Source organism: Trichoderma reesei, assembly GCF_000167675.1.
Source record: "Trichoderma reesei QM6a unplaced genomic scaffold TRIREscaffold_33, whole genome shotgun sequence".
NCBI classification, from domain to species: domain Eukaryota; kingdom Fungi; phylum Ascomycota; class Sordariomycetes; order Hypocreales; family Hypocreaceae; genus Trichoderma; species Trichoderma reesei.
Window position 1 is genome coordinate 109311 of NW_006711180.1, and position 14456 is coordinate 123766.

Sequence of the window (14456 nt, forward strand, 5' to 3'; positions counted from 1 at the left end):
GGGTTGCCGGCCACGCCTAGTGTCGGATTCCCCAGTTCGCCGCCTGCCTAGTTGGGCGGTTCTGCCAACTCAGACCGCCTTTTTTTTTGTATGTTCATGTTGCACCTCAATGAATTTTTCCCTTCCACGGCAGCAGATGCTACGTCACTCCGCAGACGACAACACGCAAATTTCAGAACAACTTGATTTGCACTTCAACGGTCAAGTCCGTGATCCGGAGACTCGACACGCAACAGACGCCAGGCGAGCGGCGGCTGCTTCTGAGGATCGCCGCGGAGGAGCGTGTGGCTGCACATATTCGAAGCGTGTCTCCGGTCTGCGGTGCTGCCTGCTGATGCTGCCGCGGGTCTGTTCGAGACGCATCCGCACACTCACACGATCCGCCGCCGTCGCAATGACAACGTCTTCCGCACTTCCCGCTCCGGCCGCCGCAGCTCCTGCGAGAAGCTCGGCGTCCGCAAATGGCGCTTCGACGCCTGGATCGATGGCGGCCGCACAACCTGAGCAGTCAGGGGCGTTTGAAGCCGGAGTGGGAGCTGGAGCCGAGGGGCAGGCGATTGTTGAGGGGGGTCACCAGGACGGAGACAGAGCAGCGCATATGCCAAGGGTCAACGGAAGCGTGCAAGTGCTCGCGGATGGAGTCAAGGCTGCCAAGAAGAAGCAGAAGAAGCCGAGTCCCAGGGACCGATCCACCATACCCGACCCTAACGCCGTCCTCATTACGCCTGCGGGCGACATCTGGCCGCGTCCGTACGTCTTCGAGGACGATCTCCGGCGCGTGCTACCTTACCACTTCACGTACAACACGTACTGCAAGGAGAGATGGCGCGGGCGGTCGCTCATAGACATATTCGAGTCTGAGTTTCGAGACCGGCCTGTCGAGTACTACCGCAACTCCATGGTGAGAGGCGACATCTACGTCAACGGCCGTGTGGTTGGCCCAGACTACATTGTCCGCAACGGGGACCTGATATCACACACGTTACATCGCCATGAGCCCCCCGTCACCGCCGAGCCTATAGGCATCATCCACGAGGACGACGACATCATTGTCATCAACAAGCCTTCGGGCGTTCCGGTGCATCCTGCTGGTCGCTACAACTTCAACTCGGTCATTGAGATTATGATTGCAGAGAGGGGCAGGGACTTCATGCCCTATCCGTGTAATCGATTGGATCGTCTGACCAGCGGCATCATGTTTATCGCCAAGAGCGTCAAGGCAGCCGAGGCCATGGCCATCAAGATCAGGGGGCGCACTGTGAGAAAGGAGTATCTGGCGCGCGTTGTTGGCCACTTCCCCGATGGCGAGGTGGTCTGCGACCAGCCGATACTGCAAATTTCCCCCAAGCTGGGACTGAATCGCGTGCGCGCCAATGGCAAGTCGGCCAGGACCGTCTTCAAGCGACTGGCGTACTACCCACCGCGTGACGGCGATGCCGATGAGCCAGCTGTGCTGGGCGAGGATGGGCGGCCTTCCACGCCCGCGAACGAGGAGGGGTGTGTTGGGGATGAGCAGCGCACGCCTTGGCTGAAGAAGAAGGGCTACTCCATCGTTCGATGTCTGCCGGTGACGGGTAGGACACACCAGCTTCGGGTGCACCTGCAATATCTCGGACACCCCATCCAAAACGACCCCATCTACGCTAATCAGCGGGTCTGGGGTCTGAACCTTGGCCAGGCGGATGCCGATGGATCGCACAATACCGACGAGGACATCATCAGCCGTCTGAATCGCATGGGGAAGGAAGATGTGGCGGAGGCTGTTGTATACTACGACGAGATGGTGGACAGGTACGAGAAGCAGAGAGCCGAGAAGATGACGGGCGAGTTGTGCGACATTTGCCAGACACCGCTCTACTCAGACCCGGGGAGCCACGAGCTGTCTCTGTGGCTTCACAGCCTGCGATATGAGGACGCCGACGGGAGCTGGGCATACACGAGCCCGTTACCCAAATGGGCCCTTCCCCCAGAGGGTATGAGTGGGCCGACGACGGTAGGCGGCATGGAGGAGCTTGTGGAAGCCGTCAAGGACGAAAACCCCGAGATTTCATCCGAAGTGCAGGCCAAGGCAAAGGCAGCGGCCGTAGCCAAGGAGCAATCTCAGGCACAGGCTCAGACAGAGCCAGAAACGCAAGATGCTCAGTCAGGCTCACAGCTGAATCTAACGAATCACGAGTCATGAAGTACGACAATAGAACAGGCAGCTAGCCATAGACTTTGAAGAAGCAATCCAAAGACGGGAGCACCCGAAGGGTAGAGCTATGGAGCCTAGAATACTATGAGCCGATGGAAAGAGGGCTCTCATACTCACGATAATGACGACAATGATAAAGGTTGTTGGGTAATCAACGACTTACGGACGACCTTTATTTTATATATTGGTGTCACACATGATATGCCTACCTGCTATTGGAGCATCGCATCGCCCCGTGGGTTTTTATCGCCGAGTGTTTGCGGCTTGAGTCACTTATTACAAGCAGTGGATATCACAGCTCTTTGCAGAAGTTTGCAATGCTTGAGAAACGACAAAGAAACACTATACTCACAGCCGCAACCACAACCACAACCCACAACCACGTCAATAATCGCAACACCATGAATAATGACTCGTCAGAAACGCTCATTCTCTCATTCGCACGCCCCTCCCTGGCCTTCTTTCCTAGGCGAAAGTTATGTCGCGGACATGATCACTCTTTGCCAATTACGGCGATGGATCAGCTAGGTATGCGTGGACGAAAGGCTGTGGGGGGGAGAGGGCGCCAAGAGAGGGCAAATTTATCCGAAGATCTACTTTGAGAGATGAGAAGATGCAAGGGCCAGGCAACCTTGATGATGTGTACGAATACGTGTGTTTGTATGTACATGAGATAATAGATCACTTCGGCAAAAGAAGCTGTTGAGCCCGTAAAGTGCTGCCATGCAGCAAGGGGGGTAAAGATGGATGATGCTCAGCTGGGTAGATACAGGTAGATGGTTGACGGACGTTGGGATGTACATATCGTATGAAGGCAAACAAGCCACTGTGACGCGGCCAATGTAACTGGCAACTGCAAAGACAATGGGCATGAGGCATGCATGTGAAAAGTGAGCCGTTTGATCACCGCAACGCCATTCGTGCAGCGAAGAGCGAGACGAGCAGACCGGGGAGGGGGTCAAAAAGTGGCCTGCTGCAGATCCGAATCTCTACTACGACGGTACAAGTAGATACAAAGCTGTGTCCTACCTAACAACTTGCTCACGACGGGACGAAACTGCATGGACAAGGCTCTCTTCACCGACCGCTCTGTTTTTGGCAATGCTTGAGGGGGAACAGGGAGGCAGGGTGGCTAACCTACCTATCTTTTGACGACCCTTGGAAGTACATGCGGGCGAGATTTGAATGATAATGCCTTGACAATGATGGTGGATGTGGTTTCGCTCAAGGGGGCCTAATGAACGCGGGTACACTGCCGAGTACATCATCTTGCATATAAATGCTCATACTACAAGCCTAAGTGACTATCCTGGGGGTCGCCTTCTGTAGGAAGGAATTGTCCGAAGAGTGAGATAAGGCTGAGACGGGTTGGGTGAACTGAGAGCTGGAAAAATACACAGTCCACCATTCAACAGGCATCGTGATACAAGGCTCAACCACGTCACGCCTCTTACCCATGACAGCCTGGTCACCTCATGGGGAAGTGAAGCAGAAGAAGCAGCCTCGCAGAAGCAAAAAAAAAAAAAGAAAAAAAAAAGAAAAAGGACATAGAAGGCGAACAATAGCACTAACAACAAGGCAAAGAGAAGGCTGCCACAACGAGATCGCCAAGATATCTGGATATGACCAGTACTCGACTCGAGGATGGATGGCAGATGGTGGAGAGGGGAGGAGCAGGAGGGAGGGACCAGGAACCGGAAGTCAAACGAGCCAAATGGGGCCGGAACTTGACAGCCGGCGGTCAAGACCATGGACCAACCAAACAGCGTGCATTCTGCCAAAGGCGCTTCTCCATCCATCCATCCATCTTCTGTAGAAGTGAGCTAAAAACCTCCGGACCGTTATGAAAGATTCTCCAAGACAAGGGCTAGGGCGAAGAATAAATATTAGAAAAAATAGAAATAACCCGGCGGGACATGCCCTTTTTCGAAAAGCTTGATGAGCGGGTCCCTTGTCCAATCATTCGGGGCTAAAGGACTCCGTTCTACTTGTACTGTGCAGGTACTTGCAAGGAAATAGGTAGCTTTACTTCATGGATGGGAGGCAACTGGAGAGCTAAGATGGAATGGTGGACGTCCTAGAAATTTAAATCACGTTCTTTGTCACTAAAGCAGAAGAGAAAGCGAAAAGCAACAAGTCGCTATCACAATGACGAGATGGTAGACATCGGATCCCTGAGCGAGAGCGCGTCATCGTCTTGTGCCTTTGCATCTGCAGTCGCATCGCTATATCGCCGTATTGAAGAGGCTACCCAAATAATACTCATACAAGTACAAGTACAGTATTGAGCATCCTTGGCCGCATGAAAAACAGACACAGATTAGAGATGCTTAGAAGATGACGGGAAAAGAATGGGGCAAATAGGAACGCTTCTCCCCTTGCTCGTAAATCAACACTCACTCACCCGTCATTTTCAAGGAGGCGAATGAGCGGTCCGATGATGTACCCTCAAGTACCTTGGTCTACAGTATTACAGTGTCAGCAGACTGATTTGCGTCCGAGTTACCTACCAGTACTCGGAGATTCGCCAATCTTGTAATTTAATTCCGAATCCGGGCAGATGGAGAATGGAAGCCCGGACAGAACATGAAGAAGAAAAGGCGAGGCGCGGCAACACGTCACATATATCTTTGCTCTTTGCCTCTCCGCCAAGGGCTGTCAGTGCGGTACTTGCCGTGTCTCCAGGCTCCAAAAAGCTGGAATGACGACAACAGGTGTCTGTGTGTCTCCCTTTCATCCGCAGATGGCGGATAGTTGAGCTGAGCGCGCATGAATCCAGACAATATCCCGCCCCAATGATGGGCATCTCAGAGCCTTGCTCAGGAATAGGAGGCGAAGAGATTGAGAGAAAAATTTTTTCTTCTCCCGTGTCAATTGGGTGAGGCGGTAAGGGGATGCAAGTGACATGTAAGAAGAGACCAGCCTGGGGAATCTATTTGCCTTGTTTCCTTTGGGCGTAGGGTGGTTGGCGTACGAAGCATTTGCTCCGATGTTTGTCATGGGCTCAGCCTTGGGAAGATGGGTGGGCAAGAGTGATGCACGTCTGCAACCTCTTCTGCCTTGTTACTGGGCTCTGGTTGGATGAAAGGCACTCTGTTGTGAGATGGAACGTAAGCTGAAAATATCACTAGAGGCGCTGTAGGATCACGCAAGTTACGCGCAAACAGGCAATAGTCTCCTCGATACTCGTTTTCAATGTTTGTCCGGGGCTGAAAAGGTGGCATACCGCATGCAAGGAGCCAGATGCAAAACCCTGTCGATCTGGTGGTCTTTCTCTCACACCTGCCGGTACGGAGAATTGGTTGGATGAGCTTGCGCTCGTCGCAGCCTTGCAATGGTGCCAGGATGCTTGGAACCCAGTTTCTGTTAAAAGGCTCGTAGTACTGCAAGATAAACAACTTGCTGCTGGACAGACCGCAGAGGGGGCGCCTCCACGTACATACCGTCAGGCTGAGCTGGAGATTGCTCTCGAACCACCCCTCTGGGGAGCCATGCAGAGTCGCCATAGGAGGCAATTACTAATTCCATGCACCGAACTTTCAGAGCTTCAGCCGGCTTGCATTTATTACTATCGAAAGCCACCAAACAGATGCCCGAATGAGCAATTGTGAGCAATTCGCCACTGCTCACAGCCTCGCGGCAATAGGTAGCCTCACCCATCTTCACACTATGGTAGGTAGTAGGTGCGTGTGTCCTGTTAATGGCCAGAGTAGCCCAATCAACCAATGCAGCCAACACCCAATCAAATCTCGTCCATGCGTCCTATTGCTCCGAACCCAAGTCCATGTTGTACCTGTACCTTGGATAGGTAGTACGTGAAGCAGCATTTTCTTTGGTTAGGTCACCGCCAAGGGTTCCATACCCAGTCGGAAGCGCCGCGGCTGACGGTGACATTTCATTGACAGATTCACGTCGCGTTACCGAAACCAGCGGGCAGGGCTGGATGACAAAGAGGGCATGAAAACGGTATGCGCATACTACGAGTACGATACTATAGGAAGGATTTGGGTATCAAAGACGCATTACCAAGACGCCTCGCCCGAGCCCCGACGTCTGACGCCTAACATTCTTCTGAATTGGGTCATCTGGTCTAGCAGAGGTCGCAACAGCGCATCACCGTTAGCCCAATGTGCAGGATATCCACCGCCTGTCAGCGGGTGGCCGCCCCTCTCGGCTACATCCCGACCTTCACTCTCCCGTACCTATCCAGACGGCAGATCTGTTCGGCTATGCAGTACGAGTACTACTAACATTTGTTGCTTCGTACTAGTAGGTAGCTTGTGTAGCAGAACTCAAAAGGAGACGGACAATTGTTGGAAACCGTCGTCCGTGCAGCCCATGCTGGCCTAAAGCCAGCGCTCGGGTAGTGGCAGAAGCAGCAGGATCGGTGCTCGGCGTTCAACCTGCCATGCCTCGCAATTCCTCCCATCACCGAGCCCACACTTCCAAAGCTGGGTTGCACTTGTAGCCATATTTGCCGTCTCCGAACCAAAGTGCGGACAGGCGGCTCTGGGACATCCATACTTGTACGAATGCCGCTGCCCTTTGGGAGGCCAGGGGTGGGCATCATGGCGGCGCTCAGTCTTCTCCGCTATGCGCTGCTAGGGGAATTTGATCTCGGATGGGGTGTATGAGTGTTGTATACATACTGTATTCCAATTAAGCAGACTAAATATTCGTCGTGCCGTCTGCAGGTTAATCCCAGAATAACCTTCTTCTCCTCGCGGACGGACATACAGGAGGCGCCAGCGGTGGATCGTGGAGATTGAGAGAGATAGTACCCTGATCGCTCTCTGGCATTTGCGTCTCCGCTCGTTGGGCTGCATGCCCTTGCTGGCGCTGTTGTAGAATTGCTGCCAGGAACGACCTTGTCTAGCCCACGGAGCAGATGTCCGATGAAGAAAGGCCATGGAAGCATGTTCCAGAAAAAAGCGTTGCCAATACTACCAGCAGACAAGGCCGCCACAGACGCTTTGGCTGCAAGGGTGGCGCCTCCCCCTTGTTCTTCGATGGCTTCTAGTCTCGTTCTATTCCGTTCTTCGTCTGCTTCTCCGTATGACTTACGCTACTCCAACGGACCGAGATGCAGACCAAGAGCTCGGAGCAGAGTTGTGATGGAGGTGCACGCTAAATTCGCTGTCATTAATGACCATGTTGACCGTCAGGTCTAGAATTGGGCAATGCTTGAGTGACGGAACCGGGCAAGCGACAGATCGACGAAAAAGGAGCAGTATCTCCATCCAGGCTAAGCAAAGAACATGGGGACGAAATACTCACAGCTATTACACTGGGCGGAAAGACTGTGTGGCAGTCAACACAACTCTCCAGGACTCTCATTGGGGGCAATGGTCGAGGAAAGCTTTCCTCTTCCAAGATTTGTCCCCCCGCTTGTTAGCAGAGAGTTGGGATTGATGAGCATCATGGATGCGTGCGTCGTGTTGAAGATACTACCACCGCCCCCGCGCAAGCCCATGCGCGCAAGTCATGTTGCAGATTCCAGGAGCACTTAGCGGCAGTTTAGGCAGATGCATTTCTCGAGAGCTGGCTGGTCGATGGCTTCTGGCAGCACCAACAAGGGACCACGCCCGAGACAGTCTCCTCTCTGCTCAAGCGTGCAGAGATGGCGGGATGTGCCGCCCGTCGATTGTGCGAGTCAAACACTAGCGGCTGACTGGCCGTCGCATCTTCTTTTCTGCTGCTTTGCGCGAGCCGTCCTCAGGCCTGTCGCTGCTCCCTCAATCATCATTTCCTCCCTCCATCTCGACCAGCAGGAGACATATCCTGTCGCGTTTCGAACGAAGCATCGCCGTCACCAAGGGCAAAATACAGCGGACCGTGCTTGGTCAGCAGTAATGAAGCAATCTGCTCGCATCCGCAGCAGCCGCGCAAGCAAAGGGCCAGCAGAACAAAGAACCTCGTTTCTAGCCTGCCTCTGCCACGAGCATCGCCCAGTCTTTTGATCCCGCCAGTGGAGTTGATGGCGTTGCTGGAGCAGTCGCCACGCGCCACCATCAGCGTTAGCCCGAAGCCTCCTTTCTCCCTCCTCCGTGTGCTTGTTTGCAAGACAATGGGGCTAATGAACCCAAGCCGGTTGTAGAGACATCAACGCGACAACTCACAGGGCTCATACAGTATCAGTGCTTGACCCAATGGCGTGCAGATCACGCATATCAGGTCGATATCCGCTTGGCAATGGAAATAAAAAAGACCTGCGGGATGATGACATGGGAAGCCGGGGGCGGGGGTGTGCAGCACGTTGCATGTTTCGGCCGATGCCACAGCGTAATGCCACCAACTCCAATCCGCCGTATCACAGCACACGGTTCGAGGCCGTCTAGGCGCTCGGTGAAAGATCGGCTGCTGCGCTATTCGGGGGCTTGGAAGCTAGGTATTGTGATGACAGAGCAGCAATTGGGACTTCTAGAATGGTGAAAGACTTCCAATGCCCATATTCTTTGTTGCTGCTGTGCGAGTACCGGATGCCGGGAGTTGCGGCCCATCCGGCTGTAGTTGGGGCGCTAGGGCCGTCTCGACGGGCGAACACCTTCGTGATGCGAGACGACGACGTATTGAGTGATTTAAGATGCCGTGAGCTCGGGGCCTTGAGGCTTGGTCAGGCTGCCGGAAGGCCTGGGAAGAGAAGGCAACTCTAGTCGTTTCGATGGAGTTTATGGACGGGATACCGCATAGTTGCTGACTGTCGTGGCGAACATGCACGATGCTGCGGGCGGAGGGGACGAGAGGCAAAGCGTGGTGTTGCGAGTGCTGGGCTGGAGAAGGAAAGAGTTTGAGCACAAGTTGCTGCAGAATTTGAAGTGCCGTGACGTTGAGGAAGAGAAGAGACGGCATTGGACGAATTACATCATCGCTACAATGACGTCCCCCCTGGGATATAAACTGGGGAAGTGGGAAGTTTTCTTCCGGCGTGCCGTCTGTGGTGCCTGCCTATCTTACCCTAGGCAGTTACTCTAGATACAGAGGTGTTACTAGACGCTCAATGCCGTACGGATGACACGTACCTACCTACATGTATTTACCGACTGTGATGCATCGCGATCGGATGCGATTTCCCGGTTGGATGTTGCCCAAAAGCCTCAACACTGTTCTCGTACACTTTCGTGCGTATTCGCTTGCTGGGGCTAGCGAAGGCGGTCAGTAGCCCTCTAGTATGGACATCGAATTGATGCGAGTACTAGTAAGCACCACAACACCTGTAGCTGCCCCCCACATCGACACCCAACGCAGTGGAGGGCTCTGCGCTAAAGGCACTAAATCTGCAGCGCACCACCACCAAAAGACCACTGTAGATACTGCCGGGCTTGTATTTACCAATGTTGAGTTGCTGTGACGAGAGTTGAACGAGAGTCGAACGAAATCCATCAAGTCCCGTCGTCTTCAGTACCTATCTAGCACCCTCAACTGGACCAATTCGCACTCCAGTTGGTACACGACAACGCCAGCTCCTTCAGGGCTTCAATCAAGGTCTGGTACACCAGCTGGACAAGTCCTTGCGGCCCCTTACCAGCTGGACGATGGTCAGCTCCGTCGACCACGTCGTACACCACCGGCACTCGCGACGACCAAGAGAGGCGCACACCACCACTGGTCTAGCTGCGTCTGCAGCCTGCAATTAATGGCAAACTGTTGGCGCTGGCGGTCAAGAGCAGGTTCCTGGCTGCTGTATGTCTCCAGGGTCGCTGTGGAGAAGGGCTGGACTGAGGAAGACGCTGAGACGACGAGCCTTACTAGTAGTCGAGACCAGCACAGCAGGACAAATCCGGAGAGCGACGAAGAGCACATCGCCAGTGATTACGAGGTACGCCGGAATTATGTTTCACGAGCATCGAACTACCTAGGAACCTCAAGGCACATTGACTTGCGTCCTATATTGGGATGATGCCTGTCGAATTGCTCCTCCGGAGGCGAGCTGTCCAGCTCTTGTATTGGTCAGCGCTCTGGAGGCCTATCTAGAGTACTGAGGCCATGGTGAGGGTCATCTCTTTGCCGTCTGTCTGTCTGGCACACGAACTGGCCAGGTAGCAGGGGGTATACAATAACTATCAGATGGACATCATCGACCCGACCCACGACGAGTGTCTCGTCCTCTCTTCTCTCTGGCAGGGGCTACATAAGCTGCTGACTGGGCTGCAGCACCCCCCTGGAGCCAAATCTCGATATCCAGTCCACCTGCGAGAGACTGGCGCTGCGCGTCCTGGCGCCGTATGAATCTGCTACGACGGGTTTCCTACGAGACGCATTGTCGGCACCAAGATACAGTACGAGACAAGCCAATGCCGGAGGGCTCGACTATGCCTGTTACATCCTAGCAGGCGACTGCCGTCAGGACCGCGAGCCGTTGTCTGGCTGGCGGCACCCACGCGGAAACGTGCTCGCCAGCTCCATCAGACCAAGCCCAGCGCCAACGCCCGCGAGACAATCATGTCACGGCAACAAGATCGGCCTGCAGGCCCCTCTCAGTTTCAATTCTCCCTCCGCCAGCCTCCTCCCTTGCCGCGCTGGAGAGACCAGCAGCCGATATTGAGTGCGGAGGGGCTCAAGAGGCGACAGCACATACGACCGGCCTATATATCACGAGCTGTGTGCCCGACTGTACGTTGTGCTGTTGGACGTGATTATCGGCACTCGAAAGTCCTTGCTCGACTCCCTGCGGTGCATATGCTCAATCCCTGCTTTGGCTATCACTCCCTAGGTAGTCAGCCCAGCGCCTCCCCAACGTCCACGGCTCATCTTTTCTTGCTTGCATCCCCAGCGGCGGCGTTGAAATGGTGTACGTGCCATTACATGCACGCGTTCTGTCTCGGTCTCTTGACACTAAGGCAAAGCGGTCCGAAGCAGCTCGACGCCTCTGGCCTCTTGTACTGCATACTGTACTGTACATCTCGACCTGCAGTGGCGTCGGTTCGTCTCAAACCCTTCACCCCGCAGACTGGCACGACGGCACAGTACCATCTCGGTACGCTCTCACCTGGCCTCCTCGTCGACGCCTTCATACTGTACGAGTACTACTGTAGGACTATGCCAGTGCCGCCAGTATGTACTGCCAGAGCTAGTGGGTTGTGTACGCAACGCCACAGCACGCTTTCTATGGCAGAGTCTGCAGCCTCTCTCTCAAGCCCCGGTCGTCCGCTGGTGAACGGACTGGGCTCGGATATGCCCACGCCCCCCCCCCCCCCCCCCCCCCCCCCCTCGAGCGCCCCCTGGTCGCCTTCAACCTCATGGCCTGGTGCTTTGCCCACACACACAAGTCCCACCCACTACGTCTTCAAGGTAAAGCCGTGGTCCTTGTTGCTTGTAGTGCTACGGAAAGTCGAGGGTCCACACCATGTTTTTGCCTGCTGGGCTGATGGGGTGCTAAGAGGTGCGTGCTGGTATAATAGTATTTATTCATCTTAGTACCTTGCAGCATCAGATCTGTTTTCTTCCCGTCCACCTCAAATAGAAGGGAATAAGAAGAGAAAAACCACGTTCTGGGTCCCTCATTGAGTCTGGTTTGAAGCATAACCTCTTCTCTATTGCTTCTGACTTGCTCAGTGTTTCAGAACAGCCTCTCGAGCCTTGTCCACCAACGCTATCGAGGCCCTTCTTACTGCCTCATCTCGCTCCGTGTTGCAATTGCTGTTTCCGGCGTGGCAACCTCTACGTTTGATTCGGCTCGGTCAGGGCATCTCGCGCATCTACAGCCTTATCTCTCTGGTGTTTCTATTTAGTTGACGCCTGAGTCAATCAACCACCGTCAACGAAAACGAAGCGGGACCCCCCGTCTCTTTTTTTTCGTAGCGCGACCCACGACGAGCTGCCTCATCAACTCTCTGCTGCTGGTCTCCTGGGGCAAAGAAGGAATTGATACACACTATTTATTACGGAGGCTCCCCCACTTGACTGATTTCCACGGCCTTTTACGGCTTTTCTGCCCTCTTCGCAACCCAGCTGCTTCGACTGCGGCCCTACTACCGAGCTTTGCATGTCCCTCTTACACAAGATCGAGTGCAACATGCCGCGATCATCATCCGGAGAACCTACAAAGCCTTCCAAGCGAAAGGGTAAGTTGAATTCTCCCACTTATGCAGTTGACCTGACTGGAGAATCCATCGTCTTCGCTGTCCCGGCAGTGACGGCGTGGGTCCTTCGGCTGCTCCTTTGCCCTACTGTTTCACTTGGACCATCTACTGACTCTCCATTCAACACAGGCACAAGAAGTGTTTCGACCCTGACGCCCTCACAACTGGCACGCAAGCGAGCCAACGACCGTGAGGCTCAGAGAGCCATCAGGGCCAGGACCAAGGAGCACATTGAGCGTCTGGAGCGTGAGCTTGCCGAACTCAAGGGCGTCCAGAGCCGTGACAGAAAGGTCCAGGAGCTTCTGCGGCGGAATAAGTTCCTCGAACAGGAGATTGCCCGGCTTCGAGAACACTTGGGCTACACCGCTACGGACTCGTCCTACTCCTCGAATTCCGCAGGTACGCCAGGTACCATGACCAACAACGCTCATGACCTCTACTTTGGACCGCTAACCCCAGGTCCATCAGTCTACGACGACAACCTCAGTTCGGGAAGCGGTGCTGTGCCCAGCCCGAGGGTGTCGCCTCTGCCCTCGAGTGACTTCAATCAAATCAACGACTACGCGCAGCAGTCGTATGGCCACATGACGAGCGCCGGCGGCGAGCCGTGGCAGCCGCCCGTCGCCCCGAACCCCGTCCTCGGCAACATCCCCAGCCCCTCGTCTCCCGCCCACGGTGAAGAGTACAATGCGGCCTACATCCCCACCAGTGTCCCTCCCGCCATGATGCCGGCCACCCTCAAGGACATCAAGCAGGACTACGACGAGATCGACCACAACAGTATGCACTTCTCCTCCCCCTTCTTGCCACGCGTAGAGACGACTTGGACTGACCTGAGCTACTTCTCGTCGTCCAGGTGGGCTCAGACTCAACACCTCAACTCTGCATAATTTGCCACAAACATATATGCAGCAACACCCGCCTCAGCCTCAGCCTCAGCACCAACACCAGCACCAACATCAGCACCAGCACCAGCATCAGCATCAGCACCCGCAGCATCCGCAGCACCAGCACCAGCACTCGCAGCACTCGCAGCACCAGCACCAGCAACAACAACCGCCGCCGCCGCCGCTCCACGCATATGCCCAGCAGCACCAGCAGCAACCGCCGCCTCACGCTGCGCACAGCGGCTCGCCTCACACGCCGCTGCAACAGCGCAATCCACAGTGGAATGCCGCGTATTCTTTATACTACCCTCCAGAGATGGCCGATAGCCACGCCAATCCCGGCATCCATCGATGAATCAGCACCGACGCATCCGAAATCCCCAAACTTGACACGACCGAAACTCATGGAAATCTGGCCATCACAGCCTCCCCTTGCCGGCGAATGCAAATCTCTGGCGGCCACCTGTTGTCAGTCTGCATGCTGACCCAAGGTATACAACCTTGGGCGCAACAGCCAATTAGCTTGAACCTGGAAAACGGGGGGGAAATAATTCTGAACAAATGGCGACCGAGATTTGGCTGTTGACTGCACTGCAGCAGTGGGCATGCAGAGCACAATCAAGCATTTTTGTCGTACCGAGCAGCCACGAAGCAGGGTTGCGTTGGGCAAGACCAACAGGGCATGGTGGAGCTGAAAATTTCTACGTGGCATCAATAAAAAGGAGGGAAATTCGAACATGATGAGCTGGTTTTGGCCTGGATCAACGCAGCCAGCTCAGCGAGGGCTGAAGCATGACGGAGCGGTGACAAGTGGGCGAAGAGAGGCAACAAGCAGGGCGATCGACAGCTGCGATGATTGCCTCAACGAATTTATGGGGGAGGGTGTGTTCAGGTTCAGGCCTGAGATACCGACACTTTGAAACATTCATCGGCGTTTGGGTCTCGCACATGCATTTCAATCTTGGGCGCACAAACAGCAACGGGACGGAAACAACAAGACGATGCATCAGCGGAAATATATATATGGAACTGGCGGCTCGAGATGGAACGCTGACTTCATGTTTTGTCAATACTCGTTCTTTTTTTCTTATCATTTATTTTGTCCCTTATGCTTGCTTTTATGTTTTCCACTCATTCTATGTTGGTCATATCTTGGAAGATACCATGAGGGAGGTTTTACTCGGCCGGCGAGCGGACAGAATTGTTAGACGGATATACTTGTTGGGAATATTTTCTTTTTTGTGCAATTTGCGTTGCATATTCTGTTTTTGTGTGTATCAAAACCTCTCCTCCTGG

At 54.4% G+C, this 14456-nt stretch overlaps 2 protein-coding genes across 2 annotated transcripts; both read left to right on the forward strand.

The window, feature by feature from the left end:
* Window positions 1-655: 655 nt before the first annotated feature.
* On the forward strand, window positions 656-2050 carry TRIREDRAFT_38372 (uncharacterized protein; the record flags this gene model as incomplete). The annotated part of the gene is made up of 1 exon (XM_006969444.1): window positions 656-2050. A coding segment is annotated over one exon (1395 nt), but the record flags the coding sequence as incomplete, so codon positions are not given.
* Window positions 2051-12206: 10156 nt separating this feature from the next.
* Window positions 12207-13769, forward strand: TRIREDRAFT_124084 (uncharacterized protein; the record flags this gene model as incomplete). The annotated part of the gene is made up of 4 exons (XM_006969466.1): window positions 12207-12255; window positions 12403-12672; window positions 12733-13053; window positions 13130-13769. The coding sequence occupies 4 exons, from the start codon at window positions 12207-12209 to the stop codon at window positions 13513-13515; spliced, it is 1026 nt and encodes a 341-aa protein (XP_006969528.1). The 3' UTR covers window positions 13516-13769.
* Window positions 13770-14456: the final 687 nt, after the last annotated feature.